The sequence below is a fragment of the Zosterops lateralis genome (genome assembly GCF_965231275.1).
Source record: "Zosterops lateralis genome assembly, chromosome: 13".
NCBI classification, from domain to species: domain Eukaryota; kingdom Metazoa; phylum Chordata; class Aves; order Passeriformes; family Zosteropidae; genus Zosterops; species Zosterops lateralis.
The window spans coordinates 6,912,156-6,930,439 of record NC_139773.1 but is presented as its reverse complement, the minus strand read 5'-3'; the positions used below and the strand labels follow the sequence as shown (position 1 = coordinate 6,930,439).

The 18,284-nt window shown below is 39.5% G+C and overlaps 1 protein-coding gene across 4 annotated transcripts in view; it reads left to right on the top strand.

The window, feature by feature from the left end:
• The window catches only part of MYZAP (myocardial zonula adherens protein), a 55,713-nt gene extending 40,906 nt beyond the window's left edge, over positions 1–14,807 (top strand). For 3 of the 4 annotated variants that reach the window (XM_083871035.1, XM_083871036.1, XM_083871038.1), the window contains exons 10-13: positions 489–594; positions 10,398–10,481; positions 10,901–11,001; positions 12,268–14,807. In XM_083871035.1, coding sequence (XP_083727161.1) covers positions 489–594; positions 10,398–10,481; positions 10,901–11,001; positions 12,268–12,370 — 394 coding nt within the window. In that variant the 3' untranslated portion in view covers positions 12,371–14,807. Of the gene's footprint in view, positions 1–488; positions 595–4,784; positions 6,778–10,397; positions 10,482–10,900; positions 11,002–12,267 lie in introns of those variants that run through there. The other variant, XM_083871037.1, reaches the window with a different exon arrangement.
• The last annotated feature ends 3,477 nt before the right edge of the window (positions 14,808–18,284 follow it).

Below are 18,284 nucleotides of genomic sequence, written 5' to 3'. Positions count from 1 at the left end.
ACTATTGCAGTTGGCATTCTGCTGCTGTTGGCAGCTCTGCCAAATTCTTGACTCAAGGCTCCCCTGCAGTAAGACAGCTTTGAAAGCAGACCTGCTTCCTGGCTTTTGTTTAGCATACATTTCCAAAATATGTGCAGGTAGTAGTAAGTTAGGCTAAATGTCTCTCTGAAATGAAAGATCTAGTTGTCTAAAAGCCTTTCACTAAAGGAAAATACATCTTGAAATGAGTTTTGTCACGTGGTTTAAATTGTCAGCACTTCAGGCTCTGAGTAAGCCTGTCAGTATGCAAGACAAAGGTGAAATAACTTGGGTGGAGATGGCCACTAGAACTAAGAGCACATTAAAATGTACTTTGGACAATTTGACATCTGTCAGTGCAATTTGACTTGCCTGTCCTGATTTATGGTGGATTGTGGGGGTTGTTCTTGTTCTGCTTATACTGCATAGCTCCCCACTCACAGGCTTGATTTTTGCATTTTTTTTACCAGGTCACAGCATTTGGAGGAGGTAGCAGCCAGCCTGAGAGAGCGGATCAAGCATCTGGATGACATGGTCCACTGCCAGCAGAAGAAAGTCAAGCATATGGTTGAGGAGGTGAGATGTAGTAAAACAGCTCAGAGTCTCTGGGGAGCACTGATTCTTTTAGTACATAATCCAAAGAGAACTGTGTTCTTTGTGCAGTTGCCTTATGCCACCTTTGTTACAGTGGAAGTTGAGTTAAGCATCTGGAGGCAGTGAAGCAGAAAGAGTAGATGAAAGCCATTTAATCCAGTGGCTGTGGGTTATATACTGTGATCTTTAGGCTGACACTAATTCTTCATGGGTGTTTAGGAAATGTGACACAACTTCCAGCTCAATTTGAACCATTCAGAGGGTACCTCTGATATAATGCAGTCTAGTCATTAACAGTCTCCTTCCTGTACAGAAGTGGAAGGCGAATCTGACCTTTATGGTCTTGTTCTGGTTTTGGGAGATTTTGTTTGGGTTTTTTTTTGTTTGTTTGTTTAATGTGATTCCTCATAGAAATAGATGAGCAAGCACAGTTTTTCACTGCTCATCTCTTCTTGCCCTGGTCTGGGGACATCAGCTTAGCTGTTGCCATTTCCTGTAAAATTTTAAGTGGAATTTTGCTGGATAGATGCATTAGGTTACAGGTTACCTATGTATCAGGAAACTGTTCTGCAGTCAGAAGGCTGTAATTGCAAACATTTCTGTTTCTCCAAGTGGAAAGGATGACATGGGAAATAGCTAAGCTTAAATTGGAGCTTTACAAAGATGACTGACAGCTCTATTAGACAAGCCTCCTACTGCACAGAGGATGGGCATTCAAGAGATACCTTTGATTTGTATCTGGACATCATACATCATAAACTCAAGATATGAAATGTTTAGAAACCACTCAAATCCAAGGCATTCTTTCTGCATTCACAATGTGGCACCCTGAATGAATTTAGCAATATATGAGGATGGTGGCCTAAATTTTGCCCTTTATTACTAAATTTATTTTAAACTTCTGGTTGTAACTTGACCTCTAGTGGGCTACATTGGTATAACAAGTCCTTTCAGCTCCAGGTTTTGTTTTTGAATAAAACCACATATAAAGCTTGACCCAATGATTATGATTTCATTAATATTAGATTTAATGGGTGAGTTTAGCTTGCTGATTCCTTGTAATGTATCTCTGTTGGTGCCTTCATATACACTGAAAGCCCTTCTAGACCATCTGGTTATCCTGTTAAACGAGTATTAGTTGACCAAGCCACTACTTAATTGTCAAACATGTCTGCTTCTACCTGCTGTCTGACTGCCTACTTTTCAGATTCAGTTAAACCTCTATCAGTCTTCACTGTCACATAGCCATAGGGTAGATATTTTTGCTCTCTCCTTTAGTCCCTATGTGTTTTAATTTTTATTTTAATTCATCTTCCTTGAGAACTCCATGAACACCTGTGTAGCTACATCTGTATTTTCACTAGTGAGCTGGCTAAAGACTCCTGTACCAGAGGTTTGATCGGGTCAGGTGCTACCAAATACATCAGGCATTTAATGTTTGGGGCTTTGTTTCTTAATTTTGTGCTATTTGTTGCTTGTGTTTGTACTGTGTTTGAGAAAATATCCATAATATAGTTGGCATGCCCTGTTTTAAATTGGACTCTTAATTAAAGGCCTAAACATAGCAGCTTTAATAATGTAGAGAAGAATAGCTGTTGACCATGGGGCAAGAGAAAATGCATTGCAGATATGTATGTCTTCAACTGTCCAAGCAAGTGGTGCTTCTCATGATTTTGTGCTTTTCTCTACATAACATTAGATAAGTATTTTTTGTCTCATTTTAGGCGAACACTTGCTAACTGTGCCATAGAAGCTGAAAAATTGGCAACAAAAATATTGAAAAGGAATGCTATCTGAAGAGTCTGTTCTGAAGTTAGGTTAAAAACTAGTGAGCAGCAGCACTAAAAATATCTGCTAGAGTAAATAGGGAAGATTGCACTACTATTTAAGTCCCGGAAGACATGTTCATGAGGGTATATTTAAACACACATCCTCCCTACACTAAATTTAACTGATTGCAGAATGTAATGGCAAGGAATATCAAGAAAAGTGTAATGAAAACCTGCCATGTTACTCATTATTGCAGCATTTTTATGGCTGGTATCTGTAAAATAACATGCCATCTTACAGTTCATGAGGGTATTATAATGATATTGATAACTTGCATTTAAATAATTAAGAAAGAATAACCAAATAATTCCAAAGCTAGAAATCTTGCATTGTGAAATACTTAGCTTCTCTGTGGCAATCAATAGATTGAGAACAGGCTAACTGGGCAAACTCAGGAGAGAAACAGAAGGAAACTAAGTGGTCAAAGTTATCAGCAGTGCTTATGTTTGAAGGTGAAACAGAGCTATGGTATGAGCTGCTGGGTGAGAAAGCCTGAACTTGCTTGACTACAGGATGAGCTTTGTTTGGTATTAGTCTTTGTATATTGGACACAGATCTGAAGTATAAATAAATAAGGGGTTTACTCTTCCAGTGTAAATCACAAGGAGTTTATGCTGTTACCATCTCCAATTCGGAGAAATTGGAGAAATGAACATCACTTCAAAGGGATGCTGAACCAACATGATATACGGCTTCATATGGAGAACTGTTAAAATTGGACACGTACTGGGATGAATCTCCTGGCTGAAAAAAATCAAAAAATAGATTGCTCTTAAGGCCTTTTTAGCAAAGATGACAGATCATTTGCAAGTGACAGATGCAGGGCATTCTGTAAAGGAACAGCAAGTAGCCAGGAGGAAGTGAAAGAGAAGCTTTGTAGTGGAGTTTTGTGATGCAGCAGGCAGCTCTAACACCTCTGCTGCTATTTTGATGGCATTTAAAAATGTGTTAGGAGGTGGTGGTCAGTCCTAATTTAGGCACGAAAGGGGATGCTGGCAGAGAAGCACCAAATGTAGGAGGCCATGGAGGTAAAGAGTATTAACACCTTCCTCTTCATAGGAAGTACCAACATGTTGGTACTGAATGCAATGGTTATGTGATCTAGGGAGTTGAGCCCAGGCAGAGGAGGACATGCACAATTCAGTGTTTTTATACTTCTTAGCAAAAAAAAAAAGCTTCTAAATTTTTTTCCTCTGAAAAATAAATCCCTCCGCCTCAGGCATTAAGCAACTTTCTCAACTTGATCTGGTCAAACCAGTCATAAATTAAAAAGAGGCACAGAAAATAACTTTCAGAAGAAAAATTAATCGAAGAAATAAAATGGAAGTTTTCTGGAGCTGGTGACCTTCAATATCTCTGTGTGTTAGCTGTCATGCACACACATTTTTCATCCTCATTTCTTTTCTGTGAGAGCAAAAATTGCTGCTCATTAGTGCACCAGCTGAGCAGAAAGTCGTCCTGCATAGTCTTAAAGCCTCATGTTCTCATTAGAGAGAGATTGCAGATGATTTACGGCTGACAGATTTATCCCTGTGTTGAACTTGTTTGTTAAACAAATCTATTTGTTCACAGCTTAGTGTAGTACGTTTTAAATGCACCGCTGGCAGTTAAAAGTGCAGGACTTGCATTTGGCAGGTGTTTAGGAACCCAGCCCATTTCTCTCTATTTGTACATTGCAGGCTTTCAAAATATGAGTGAGGAGAGACAGATGGCCAGAGTGGGTCACCCAAGGCTTTTTTGTCTTTGTAGCTATCTTAAAGTATGGCTGGGCACAGAGAACTTGCAAAGGCTATCCAGGAAAAAGATAACTAGATGAGAGGAAGAATTTGCAGGGAGACTCTCAGGTGAAAGGCAGAGGCACACAGACTTCAGGCCCTTCCACTGAGGAGTTTCCCCTGCAGAGATGGGTCGGGGCAGGCAGATGCAGGCACAGAGGCACCACAGGAGGGCATGGGAAGCTGCTACCACACTGTTCCTTTAGGGTTGAAATTGCTCTTGTTCTGTGAGAGGGGTAATAGCTTCTCTTCTAAGTATCTATCTAAGCCACTTCATCCTGTCTCTGCCACTGTAGGAAATGAGACTTTCATGTAAGATAAATGAAATACAAAACATAGATTTTTAATTAGCAAAATAATTATTTTGTGGCTTGATCTCAATTTCAAACCTGGAGAGATTTAAGAGAGGTTTATCTTTTGTAAGCAAGGCAAGGGGGTTTATGTGGATATAGGAAGCTGTTCTGAAGGGGTCTGAAGAAAAAAAAAATTATTTCATGCCAAGAAATTACCTACAGAATTCAGATTTCACATGAAATTCCCCTAACTACTGAATTGAACTGTCTCTAGGTCATGGCCCATGAGCTGTTCTCCAGCTTTAGTCTCAGATTCGTTGGATAATTAATGGTGACCAGACACCAGGGAGAAGCTGTCTCCTGTTCTGTTGGGGAAGATACTTGCATGAAAGGACAAAGTGCTAATGAGCAAATGATATCCCAAATACAGAAGATACTTTGTATTGCACAAATGGGGTATAAAGAGAAGATTTTTTTCCAAAAAAGACTTAAACATCTGAAAACATCTGTGTCAAGACTCTCCAACTTCAGATATGTACTGAAATTTACCTCTTTTAGTATGGAAGAACATAAGTTTCAAGGTCAAATAAAAGAAGCCACACAGAAGTACAGAGGAAGAGAAGATGGAATTACCAACAACAGATGCCAAACTTCTAATAACCAAAATCTGCATTGCAGACTACTTACCATAAAAACTAAACAACAACAAAAATGCTGAACAAGAAATGTAGGAAGAGAAACCCACCTTGGGAGCTTGGAGGAAGAAGATAATAACTTGCCACACCCTCCTGCCCCCTCCCCAGTACAAGTGCTTGGCATTCCTCAGCGGACTTGAGCAAGCAGTACAGTGCTTATCTGTTGGCAGAAGTAGAATCACTGCTGGTGTTTGGTGAGAGGGTTTATTTATGCATAACATCAGCACTTTCAGCTGGGAATTGCCAGGCCAAGTGATTAATTAGAAACTTGCCCATTACTAAGGTAGTGCTTAACGAGGTGCATTGATGTGCAGACAATGAGCCAATGTCTATAACTTGTTAGGACACGTCAGCTCCTGCTTTAGCAATACATGGACACCAACCTCTGGATAATGTGTTCATAGAGCTCATTCATTTAGGAAGGTGTCTATGTCGGTGAATTAACCTAAATCAGCCAGTTGTTACTTTTTCTGTAAATGCAATGTGAGATTTAAAATACAAAAGGTATGGATAAGTTGCTTACATGATTTAAGGAGGACTAAAAGGCAAAGGTGCTTATTCCTATTCACTGTATTATGCTCCCTGAAAAAGTTTCAACTCGCCTGGCCTCTCATAAATACCAGTTAAGGTCCAGTGAAATACAGGACTGAGGAAAATCCTGTTCTCCCTGTACAGCAATTACCTCTGAGAGCTCAGGCTAATGTTGCAATGTCTTGTCTGTCTTGTTTTGTGCATGCTGTGTAGCATCTGTTTGTCCTATGTAGTCATATTTCTGACCAGTTTGTTCATGTCTCTGTATCAGTGTTACTGTTGTCCAGTCCATTAATGGTAGATGAATAAGGAAAATATAAATATACTTGAATAATATGATACTTAAATATATTAAAACTATGTTCTGGTAAATATTTTTAACTAATAAATAATACTGTTAAGTGGTAAGTGGTGACTGAGTTTACCTAATAGCTGGATCTGTTCCAATCCAGGATATCACTGTATAGTTTAATGCCTCTTAATCTGTGTCTGAGTTACACAGAAGAAAATAAAGTTTCCTATTTCAGGCTTTCTTTATAAAGGCTCTACATTCAAGTACAATTTTAGTTTTCTCTCAAGATGCTGTTTCTTTCTGCTTTAATAGCTTCGTAATTCTCTTGACTTTTCATTCTAATACCATGAGTCACATATCCAGCATTTCTTTAGAGACTCTTCCTTTCAGGTCTTGAAATTTTCCAATTCTCCTCTTGACTGTTCTCCTTAGGTATTCTGTCCATGAGATCAGTTTAATGCTGTTGACTCTTACATCTCACTTTCCATCTTAGGGGAGCAACGTTTAGTTGCTTGGTGGTGCAGGAGAAAGTCAGAAGTGCAGCTCCTCCTAGAAAGTATTTACACATCCCATTCAAGTACCATGACAATTGTTTGCTATTTGGAGAATCTATAAGGTGCAGCAGTGAGAAAGAAAGAGATCTTCATCAATGGGATGGACAATAAGAATTGAATTTCCTGGGAGATGCAGAAAGATAAAGTGACAGTCTGGTGACTGAGGCAGTTTGAGAAATGACCTCAAGGTTTCAGGAGGCAAAAGCATAGAGGTGGTAACAGCAGTAGGGTGGACACAAGGATGAGAGATCTTAAAAAGAGGTGCGTGACCATATTAATCCTGAGTCAGTCAATAAATTCAGGATGAGTCACATTCCATGTTGGACCTTACATGCTGATTCAGATCATTAGAAATTGCAGTGGCTATGTGAAATGCAAGCTGCACACCCAGCACCACTGGCAGGGAACTTCATGGGTCATGCCAGGATGGGGAGAGATTAGGTGTCCTTTCTTTACCTGGCAGGGAAATGCCAGGGATGGAGGTGGAGTGGCTGAAGGGCTGAGAGCAAGTGATGCCCCTTAGTTGCTGCAGACCAGATAAATTACAAATTGGAGCTTAGGCCTTGTAGCTTTTCTCTTCCCAGTTTTGGAATAGTCAGATGTTTACGAGGTGGACAAGGGAAAGCAGGAACGATGGATACAGTGGCTTGGGGGAGATAAGAGAGAGTGAAGTGGCAGGAAGAAGGGTGACTCTGTGGTCCAGGGTTGCTAAAGTCACATTATTACAGTTTTGAAAGGCATGAGTGGGTCGTTAATGTAACTGATATTTCTAAGTAGGTTGCCAGTTTGGTTTTGAGTGCTTAATGTAGACATGAAGGTTATAGAAATACAGGTAGGAATGTGGAGTCTTAAGTAAGTCAGGTCAAGAATTAAGTCCTAGGGAAAGTCTGTCTGGATGTTTCTGGACAAGGTTGGAAGAGAGAGCCTGAAGGATGTACTTAAATAGTGCTTATAGAAAATTATGAAGAAATCTGAGAGGGTAGTTGTGCAAAAGCCAGGTTTGGGAGTAAGTTGCTGGGTTCAGTGGGCAGAAATTCTGAGGTCTGCAGACACAGCAAGGATGAGGTGGATTACAGACCATGGGCATTGACCAAAGAAAACATAGGAACATCCTTGATGATAATTTTATCCTGGAGTCAGTCCAGAAATTACTTGGATACAAGAGTCAGTCCATGGAATTCGAGAGTCTTTGGCTTGCACTGATTTGTTTCTGACCATTCTGGCCAGACTGTTCTGGCCACCACTCAAGCCTGGAGTTGAGTGTTGTGTTTGACCCATCTTGCTTCTCCTCTTCTGCTCCTTACCTTGTATTCAACCCAAAGTCAAATCTATTGCTCTGTCACCTGCTAGTTGTTCTCTTCCTTTATGCTGCTTCTAGAAACAAAGAAACTCTCAAGATGTGGATTTGGGGGTTTTAAAAATTTAATATAGTAATATATTAATATAATCTCTTAGACTTGTTTCTGGTTTTCCTGGTTTCCTGTGATATATCCTCTCAATGATTAATCAAATCAAGTTTTTCATTCTTGGTGTTAATGGCATAAGATGATGTGTACTCAAGTTCTTATTCAGTAAATAAACTTTCTTTTATAGTAAATTACTGTGCTGGGATGTGTCATCTGTGTCAGGCCACTTGTTTCAGCCCTTAGACTGCAGTAGCTGCTGAGGCAGCTGTTTGGCCATGTATTGGTGCAGCATTCCTGCCCCATTCTGACCCTGCTTTCGTTTTGCAGGGGCCTCACAGGATGCTCTGCTGCATCCAGGAGCAGGACTACAGGACAATTTTCCTGGTGCTGAAAGAGCCTCTCATTTTAGCACCTCAAATGTAGCCTCACTGCTGCATTTATTTCTCCTGAAATGTATTTGGAGTGTGTGGCTGTGTCTGAGTTCCTAATGTTTAAAGGTTTATACAGGTTACGCAATTCACAACCTGATCATTCCGTAACCTGCATGGTCTAACCACTCCATTCTGTTTGACTGCTAGCCTGAGACACAGAGCTTGTGATGATATAGTCCCATATTCTCTGCAGAAAATAAGGCAGAAATTAAAAATCTGGTGTAATTCTGGGGCAAGGGCATGGTTTTAATGGGTTCTGACTGGCACTATGTAAACATGTTACAGAGAGGCTGGAGGTACTGTTGTGTATGCTTCAGTCTGCTGCACCCTAGAGCATCCTCACCAAAATACAAAATGTCTTCTTGGAGTTCAGTTCTGTGTTTGGGAAGGGGAGAAAGCTGTTTGTCAAAGTCATCCCTTTTGTATTCTCTGTTAGATTTTAAGGTGTCCATGCTCATCTTCACCTTCAGACTATTCTAATTAACTCGAAAACATCCATAGGGACCTGTCTTTCTCTACCCAATGTGAAAAATAAGCAGAACTTTAATTTTAACTTACACAAAATCTATTTGTACATGATACTTGGTGAACATAATCCTTACTCTCCATTTATTTCATGTCTTAGGATCTTTCTGTTATAGAATGAATGTAAGTTAAGGTGAATGCCTGTGAAACACTAGAGTTTCATCTTGCTTTTGGATGACAGATAATTTGATCACTTATTTGGAAACAGAAATATTTTGTGTTTGATTTAAAAACCAGCCTAGGCAGCAGATGGAGTTGATTATTTTCAATAACAAGCAAGAATTGCTGTGTGTCAGTGTGATCACACAGCTGTGCTTGGCTTTGTGTGGCACTGATTATTGGTATTAGTATTATTTCCTTATATGCATAGAAGGAGAACAGAATATTAATAGAAAAGATCCAATTGAAAGTGCTTAGAGAACTGTTTATCTTTTCTAAAGTGAAGTTTATTGGCAGAACTGATGCTATTGAACCAGGGAAGACATAACTGACTTAATTCAGTCATGCTATTAAAGTTGTAATTAAATATTAAGATCAAGGTATGTTCTAAGATTTTTCTGAAAATGCTACAAGCTTTGTGTTTCTGTGAGTTGAAACCTGAAATGACAATAGCTTTAGATGACATGGGTAGTTTTTACATAGACTTTAAAAGAGGAAAAAAAAGAAATAGCTGATTCTGAGAAAGATGGATGATGATAGCACTCCTGTGTTCTGTAACTGTTCTGCTGAAACCACTGTAAGGCGTTTATGTTTTAGCTTTTCCAAGTAACAACTGATCATTGTGTCAGTGACATGTGATACCTGAAAGTCATGGAGACTAAATTAAACTTCAGTTGGTGTTACAACTCTTCATTTTTCGGTTCAATATGCGTGTTTGCTTTGCTTCATTTTTTTTCCACAGTTCTGTATGTTTTTGTTTAAATATTTTATAATTTCTAGTAGTAAATTTTTGGCAGGGTGGTAGTACTGCTGTTTTCTTTATTGTGCTTTGAGTATTTTATCTTTCTCTTTTTGCACGATGGGAATATTTCTAGTAATCACTGTTTCCACATATGCTGAAAAAATTTACACTGGTGGTTTTAGATGGGATGTTAGTGTCTGTTCACAGCTTTGATTCTCATATACAGAGTTTAAAAGTGACTGGTGAGAATGCATGGAAAATTTGACCAAAGTATACAGAAATGGTCATTCTTGCAATGACTGCCAGAAAAAAAAGAATGTGTTCTGAATGTTCCTTGATTTCAGTTTAGCTGTTCTGCAAAATTAACTCACTTTAGTAAAAGTCTACTAAATTTGGTAGCTAATCCAGGTATTAAAGCAGTTTTTGAATACTTACAGGTATTCCGTTGTCTCCGAACAATAATATTAAACACATTTTCTTCTTGTGATACCTAGATTGTTTTCTTCCTTTTCCCATCCCCATCAGACTAAATGTCCTTGTTTTTCTTCATAGATTGAAATGCTAAGGAAGAAAGTAAAAGAAAAGGAATTATTTATAATACAGCTTTTAGACAAAATCTCTTTCTTAGAATGTGAGGTAAGGCATTACCTTTTAAGTTTACATTATTGTGGTTATTTTATGAAATCAAATTAAATTTGAACCAATGTCATCCAGTGCTATTTGGATGTATAATTACTATATGTATTTGCTGTTCTTCAAATGGAAATTAAACTTACAACACAAGTCATACAGTCAGGAATGTATGAAATAAAGTCTCAATATTCACGCTAAGTTTCTTAACTTAAAATTTTATAATGGTTTTATAAAGACCTAAACCAGAAGCTTCTGAATAAAACTGTTGGTTTAATTCATATTCTTTCCAGAATTAATTCCTTTATTTTTTCAATACATACTTTTACACTGTTTCTTGTAGGGAGAGGGCAATGTGCAATTTTATTTCCTTGTTTAATTACCATAAATAAAATAAACTTGTGATGAAAATTACTGTTTCCCAGAATAAAGAATTACAAGATAAACTGGACTACTTAATGGAAAACCAACCAAAGACCAATATAGAAACCAGAGATACTGGTGTAGAATGTGATCTTCCATACAGGTATTTACTTTTTCTGCTTGTTTGTAGGAAAATTCCTCATAATGCCTTTTATCAGTGCTGTATTAGTAAACCATTTTGCTAATAAACTGTTTAAGTGGATTGTGGAGTTTAAAAGAGCATTTCACTCCTAGGTGCAGTTTACTTCAGTGATTTATGGTTTAGGATTTATTCTTTTCTTAAAGATGCAAACATACTGCAAACTCTTGGGGAGCAGTTATTGATAATAATGCAATTTAAGTCAAGAAGTCAGAGGGGACTGTGAAGTGTGGGAAGTTCTGGTGCAGAGTGGCTGCTGGAGTGCAGCAGACAAGGGACAGCTCTGCCCAAGGCTGCTCAGCGCTGGCTTTGGGCACTCTTCATCCTCTGTGCCTGGAGGTGTGACCAGGAGAGCTGATAACACCAACAGAGGAGGGCTGCAGTGATTCTGGAGATCTCCTGGCCCAGGGTGGTGGATTGCCAGGTAAATAGTGCTGTGACATTGCCACGTCTGCACTGGAACACTGTTGCTGCTCTGAGATGCCAGTGGCTCTGGAGCCTGGCTTTGGAAAGCTCAGTTGTGGTGCCAGTGGCTCTGGAGCCTGGCTTTGGGAAGATTGGGTGTAGTGTCTCCCCTTCTCCCCTGCTTTCTCTGCCCTGAGCCTGCAGCAGGCCACTGAGCCCTGGGAGCCGGGCTCTGCACTTGCACTTCAGTATTCCCCATAAGTCCCCACACGGACGGGCAAAACAGGAAACAAACCAGTAAAATAAGGAGTAAAATAAGTTTTGGAACCTTAAATACAGAGTTTTTTCACTCAGGCTGTCAAAAGAAACCTATCTTTGTTGCTCTCTCTCTGGCCCCTCTGTATGCAAGCACAGCCTCTACTTATCTGATATCTATCCTCTTTTTGAGATTTATCTCTATGCAGGAATGCACCTCTGTACAATTTAGATTTCATGGAATTACTCTTACTGATTGTATTCTTAAATGCAATATCGCTATCTTTTTTTGTTGCAGGACTCTTAGTCCTAATAACTTTATTGCTGGGCATTCCACTGTGAGCAGCAAATGCCAGCCTGTAAACATGTCAGTACCTGCCACGGTTTTTATCAAATATTCCTTGTGGCATTATAGAAAAGAAATGTGGAACATACCAAGTGCACTGATAAGTTTAATTTTAGCCTGTCTATGTCAACACAATGGTACAAGTTCATTGCCATGGCATTACGAGCCCAGCTGTGTGATACTCTGACCTTAACTCTGTAAGCTTTCTCTTGTCTCCTGAACAGCACAAGCACTGAGAACAGATTTCCTGAAAGTCCGAGGCCGGTGAGGACGTACACCCCATTCAAGAGAGTGCTGGAATTTAGCACAAAGAGCAGCACATCCTGAGCATTCAACTCACTGAGCTTTCTAAATATGAGCAGATATCTTGCGCCTTTGCAGCTTGGTTAGGTAAATTTTTATCCATTCATAGAGAAGAGCAGCAGCATTGAGTCTTGCTAAATTTATCCTTAAAGCAGCTCTTTAGTAACTTTTTACCTGAAGTTACTACTGATGTTAACTGTGAGAGGATAGGGAAGCAGCAGGCTGACTGAAGCAGCAGTCAGGCAATATTGCCTCTTTAGAAGCTGTCCAGTGCAATGTGTCATTTCAAATGCCTGTAAGAAGGACTTGTATACCTGTACAGTTGGTTTTTTCCCTCAATTGTGTTGTAATTCTGTTTGTGTAATGAAGCTCTAATATATTCTGTTGTCAATACTACTGGAGCAGTACCTGAAGTTGTGCTGGCAGAGGGAATTAGCGTGGAAGCTCAAAATCTGCCCAAGCTGAGGGTGGCTCACACCTGTCCGAGAGACCTGGTACAGCTGAGGCCTGTCTTCACCTGGGAGCAGCTCTTTTGTACCCAGCACTCCTTGTCTGGGAGGGAGAGATGATCCTCAGTCATGGGACAGAGTGACCATGGGTGACACATTCAGTAGCAATTGTGTAGGAAAATCCCTGATGCTTTATTTATTTACTTTTCCATTTGAGGAAGGAGTTTTCATTAAACAAAAGTTTGCCTACTGCAACCTGCAGCAGTCCTTGCAATGCCAACAGCAATAGCAATCCTGAATCAGGATTTGGGGTTTTTGAATACTATTTTTTTTTTTTGTCCAAAGCACTTAAAATCTTGTCTTTGGCTTCAAAGTAGCAGCAGGAATTACTATATCTAGTACTGATTTAAATATATATATAAGGTATTATTTACATTTTGATCTTCTTTATGTTTTGATCTTCTACTCTCAGTGAATTTAGAATGAATTAGGAATATTTTATTTTAATTCTGTTAACATGAATGAAGGACCTTTTTTTTTAAATTACTGTACCTGCAACAGAAAACAAACAACTTAGGTTCTGTATGATCAATATTGTTCTTGCATGCAGTGTCAATCCCAGGGGGTGCTCACCTTGCCACAAATCTTCCCAAAGGGATTGCTTTTATCTCCAGCCTAATGCAATTCAGTCCTGTCTATTCAAATCAAGTACACTTACTAAAGTTGTATTTAAAATAATAATGTTGATCTCATATTGAACACACAAGAAGATGAATAATAACTCTGATTTCAGGGATAAGCTTTGCACCTGTGAAATCTTATCTCCATCTAGTGGCTGATGACAGCAAATACTTGGACAGTATCTGTTTTTGAAGAGAAAGACACTAAAACCTCATCCCAACAAGTATATTAATGACCATTAGGGATGTAACTTTAGATCTTACAAAATGTCTTTTAGCATTTCCGTGCCCAAACAGTCTCTCTGTAATTCAGGACTTGAATTCTGAACCATGGTTTGTGAAAATTACCTTCAAACTTAAGATGAATGAATGAAGGTGGCATTTTTAGATAAAAGGAAATGCATGTTGTTGTAAAAGATGTTAACTGACAAGTTTAAAAAAGTAAAAATCCTTTACCCCTCTGATTTTGGCCAAAATTCAGAAAACAGAACCTGATGACTGTGAGGTGCTCAATGAATGGTAGTAGAGGGCAGGGTAAGTATCAAAATGCTGTTTTGACACAGACCCACAGGAAGTTCTTTCTACTTTTAATATACTCCTGAGGATATCCTGAAAATGCTGCAAGCTGTTTTAACTCAGAGACTTGCAACATTATGATAATCTCCTCAAGATTTTACCAGGAATGGAGCAAGGCCTTAAGTTTTTACTGTAAAGGTGTTCTGTGTAAATTTTGTCTCGACTGTTTGATAAAATACGGTATTTTTTTCTAAACCAAATAAAGACTGAAGTCGAAACTGTATTTTAAGCGCATTTTGACATGCAGTGAGCTGGATGACCATCACTTGATTGGATTACTGGTCTAAATTTGATAACTGAAGAAGAGGAGGAGAGGAACTGTATTTATATAATTGTGTTACATGAAAACATAGAGCTTTCCAGTCAAATGAGCAGTAATGTAAATTAGCATAGATAATAACAAACCTGACTGAAAAGACTGTAACACTTCTGTATAAATTTTCTCAATCTGAGACTGAGTTAATTAGTACTATCACCTTAGAAACTAGTAATATTTCTGTAAACAGCAGTAAAAGCCATATAGGAAGGGCCCATAAAGTACACTAAATGTAAGTCAATTGTATGACTACATTTGTACCATGATAAGTATTCTTTTGTGATATATTCCAGATACTCTGGAAAGTATTTTGGGATACACTTTTCATATATGCTGTACAAATAATGTATTACATTGTATGCTTTTAATACATCCGGTATGCAGGACATGAAAAGGACAAATTGCAATAAACACTGTATTTAAACTTGTTGTTCTGTTGTGTCAACAGTCTTTTAGAAATAAACCTCCCTTAAAATGTTGCAGACTCTTGCTGTTCACAACCTTGTTTGTTCCAAACATGTGGGAATGGAAAGCAGCTCCTGCAGAGCCTCGATGTTCTCGTTGGTGTTTCCCTTGGCAGATGGGCTCTTGAGAACAGGAAGGCACTCCCTGCCTAAAGACTTTCTCAAAGCCAAGTCACAAAAGTAGATGAACTCTTTCATGAAATAAAATCTGACTTGCACAGGATAAACAAAAACTGGGCAGCACAGCTCTTGGAATAAACCCCAACACTTCAGATCCTCTGGATAACATCTGAATCCATCTGGGATGATGTTCTCATTCTCCAGCCTTCAGCAGGATGAGACTGGGATGGCTGTGGCCCATCTTTATTTACAGTTTATATCCTGCTTACTGATAATACAGAATCATTTTTAAGACTATAAAAATAACGCAATCTATGTGTCAGCTAAAGAAGAGGTTGTGCAAACATGACAATCACAGTGTCACAGGTTTCTAATGCTCAGAGGAAGAATGTCAAGTTTCTAACTCAAGTAATGCTTCCCTATATATGTGTATTCAGCTCAGATTGCCAACAAGCCCTGATAAAATGTTTTCGAGGTCAGCAGTGCTTGGTGCTGAACCTACAACATGGGATTCTGGGAGCTGGATACCAATGCTTTTCAGAGAGCTCCAAATACTTGACATATGAAGACTTCTGTATATGTGCAGATGAGAAGTAAATTCTCTGTGCATGAAGTCTGTAATTCTGCACAGGAAATCCCTGCTCCAAGGATTGGAGATGTACATGCTGAGAGTTTCATTCCACTTACATTTTTACTTTGTTCTTGTTCAGCCCCTAGGGCTATTTCCATGTGTAAAAGAAGAAAAGGGGCCTGAGAGACCTGTGTTAAGGCCCTTCCAGGTTAGATTGCCCTAACATCAGGGAAACTAACCGCTGCTTTCCCATATCAGATGAGGGATTTGGGCTGTGTATTTACACAGAGCTGCTCGGAGCCTGTCCGCAAAGTCAGTGAGTGACTTGTGCCATCCCTCTTTAACATAATATAGTACTGACCAGTTGATTGCTTTTGCAATGGCATGTTTTAATTCAAATTTAACTGGTTCCTGGTATCTAGTTGACATTGCATAGTTGCCTGCATCATTCAGGTCCCACAAAGGCTTTACAATCGGAAATAACTGGTGCACCGTACCTCATGAGGCTCCACTAGCAATTTGTCCCTGCACATGTGCTCTGGCTGTCTTTTTCACCAGCTCTTTTCCTGTTTTTGTTAGATCCGTCAACATGAAATGGCTGGCTCTCGATTCTTGACTATGAACTCAAACCTTTTTGCTGCTTTGCTACGGTTTTCTATATAACTTCTAACTTTTTCCTGCCAGCTCTTCAGGTCACAAGTAGAAAAGGGGATCTTCACCCACACAGCTTCTCCTGTGAGACCCACTACTCTCCTTAAGGGGGTGACTAAAGGCAAAGCTTTCTTGGTTTTATTCCTTGTACTTTTTGTCATTGGGTGTAGAAGGGTTTTTAGAAGACAGAGGCCACAATTTATTGGTTGAAGGATAGTACAATTCTTGCTCTCAGGGAACAGTATGAGGTTTTGTACTGTGCCTGCTGGGTGCTGTGCTGTTCTTACATTGCCTTGAATTAGCAAGAAATTAGCAAATGTAATTGCTAGTTGGTCCCTCTCACAGATGCCTGCTCACGGAAGCTGAAGACATGTAACAAGTTGTTGTGCCTTCTCCTAGATGCTTAATAAAGAGATGTCGATCATAGACAGAACAAAGAGGAATTTGCTGCCAAAAGACTTGAGCCAATGAGCAATCATTTAAAGTGCTTGAACATGAGATTTTAACCAATCACAAGTTGTTTACCTGTGCCTGCTTCTACCTTGTAACCACATAAATATAGGGAATAAAGAATAAACGAGGAGACCAAACCTAATCACATTGATGTCCATTTGATACTCGGCTTCCTTCCTCGCAACAATTAGTGACCCTGTGCCGTGATGGACCTTCAGTGAAGCTTCAAATTCTGGACACAGAGACGGGAGCTCCAAGAAAAGAGACGCAGGAGTGGCCCCATCAGAGAGAGGTGAGAGCTGGATTCTGTGAAGTGTGCCTCAGACTTCTGCAAGGTAAGAACTGCGAGCAAATGGAGTTAAACGCTGCAGTTCAGCTCTTGGAAAATATCCTTACAAAGCGAGGGAAAGCAACAGAAGCAAAGCACCTTCACAATATAGTGAAGTGGGCACAGAAGCAAGGGCATTTACAAGAAATCCCTCTGCTGTTTAGCCCTAGGGAATGGCAAGGCATGGGAGAGTGTCTCTGGCAGAGAGTGATTGAAAGATGAAAAGTAAGAAAAGAAGCTCAGAGCTTTGGGGGCATTTGGAAGTTAGTGACTGAAATGCTGGGGGAATTGAAGGCTGAACAACATGTAGCCATGCTTGCTTCACAAGCACTGAGCCCTGAACCTGAAAAGGCAAAACTTGGACGATTTCCAAATCTTTTTGGCACTGGTTTCATGCAGCCCATGAGAGGCATGGTTGCGGTACCAGAGAGTTCAGTTGAAAATATGCAACGCCATGTAAAAAAAGCAAGAAAAGCTGTCTGAATCCATGCCAACAAAATCAGACCAAAAATCTGAGCAAAAAAGAGAAAAGTGCTGTGATTTTTAGAAAAGTTATCCGCAATTGCTATCTAGTGGATTGAGCAGTTCAAGTCAGTCAGGAAATAGCACTCCAGTGTCACAACAGCCTGACAAAGAACAAACAGAAGATATGATGAAAAAGTTCGGTGAGACCTCTCTTTGTAACAACTGAGACTTGGTTCTATGGGATTCCATTCTGTCAATATGGTGTCCTGACTTCCATGAGGCCCTGCTGTGTTTACAATCGACACTTGGTTCCCCAAGATTCCACGGTGTCACTGTGCTATCCTGTTGTTCATGAGGCTGTGCTGTTTCACAATGGACACTTGCTGCCTTGAAAGCTGATGATGTCCCAGTGGCACTGGGTTTCCATAAAGCTGTGCTTTGTCACAATGGACCCTTGTTTCCATGAGAATCCACCGTCCCACAGTGATCTCCTGGATGCCATAAAGGCCTTTCTTTGTCACAGTGGAACCTTGCTTGCATGAGCCTTCATGGGGAGAGAAAACAAAGAAAACTTGTAATAAATAACAAAGAGCTTGTAATTAGAAAAGAAAGGACTATGCAGTCAATGCAGAAGAGATGTAACAAAGTTTCTAAAATCTAGTAAGTAGAAGAAGCACAGTAGTTTGCAGAAGAAATTGTTACAGAAACGCCTGTGTTGGGGAAAAAAGGGTGATGTTAATTTTGGGGACGAGATTACTTATGTTATTGGTTAGTGGACATATGAACAGTTCTACAGTTGGCTACCCAGACTTACTCTATTCTAACCTGATAGTGAAAATATTATAAAAGCTATATACACTTTTAA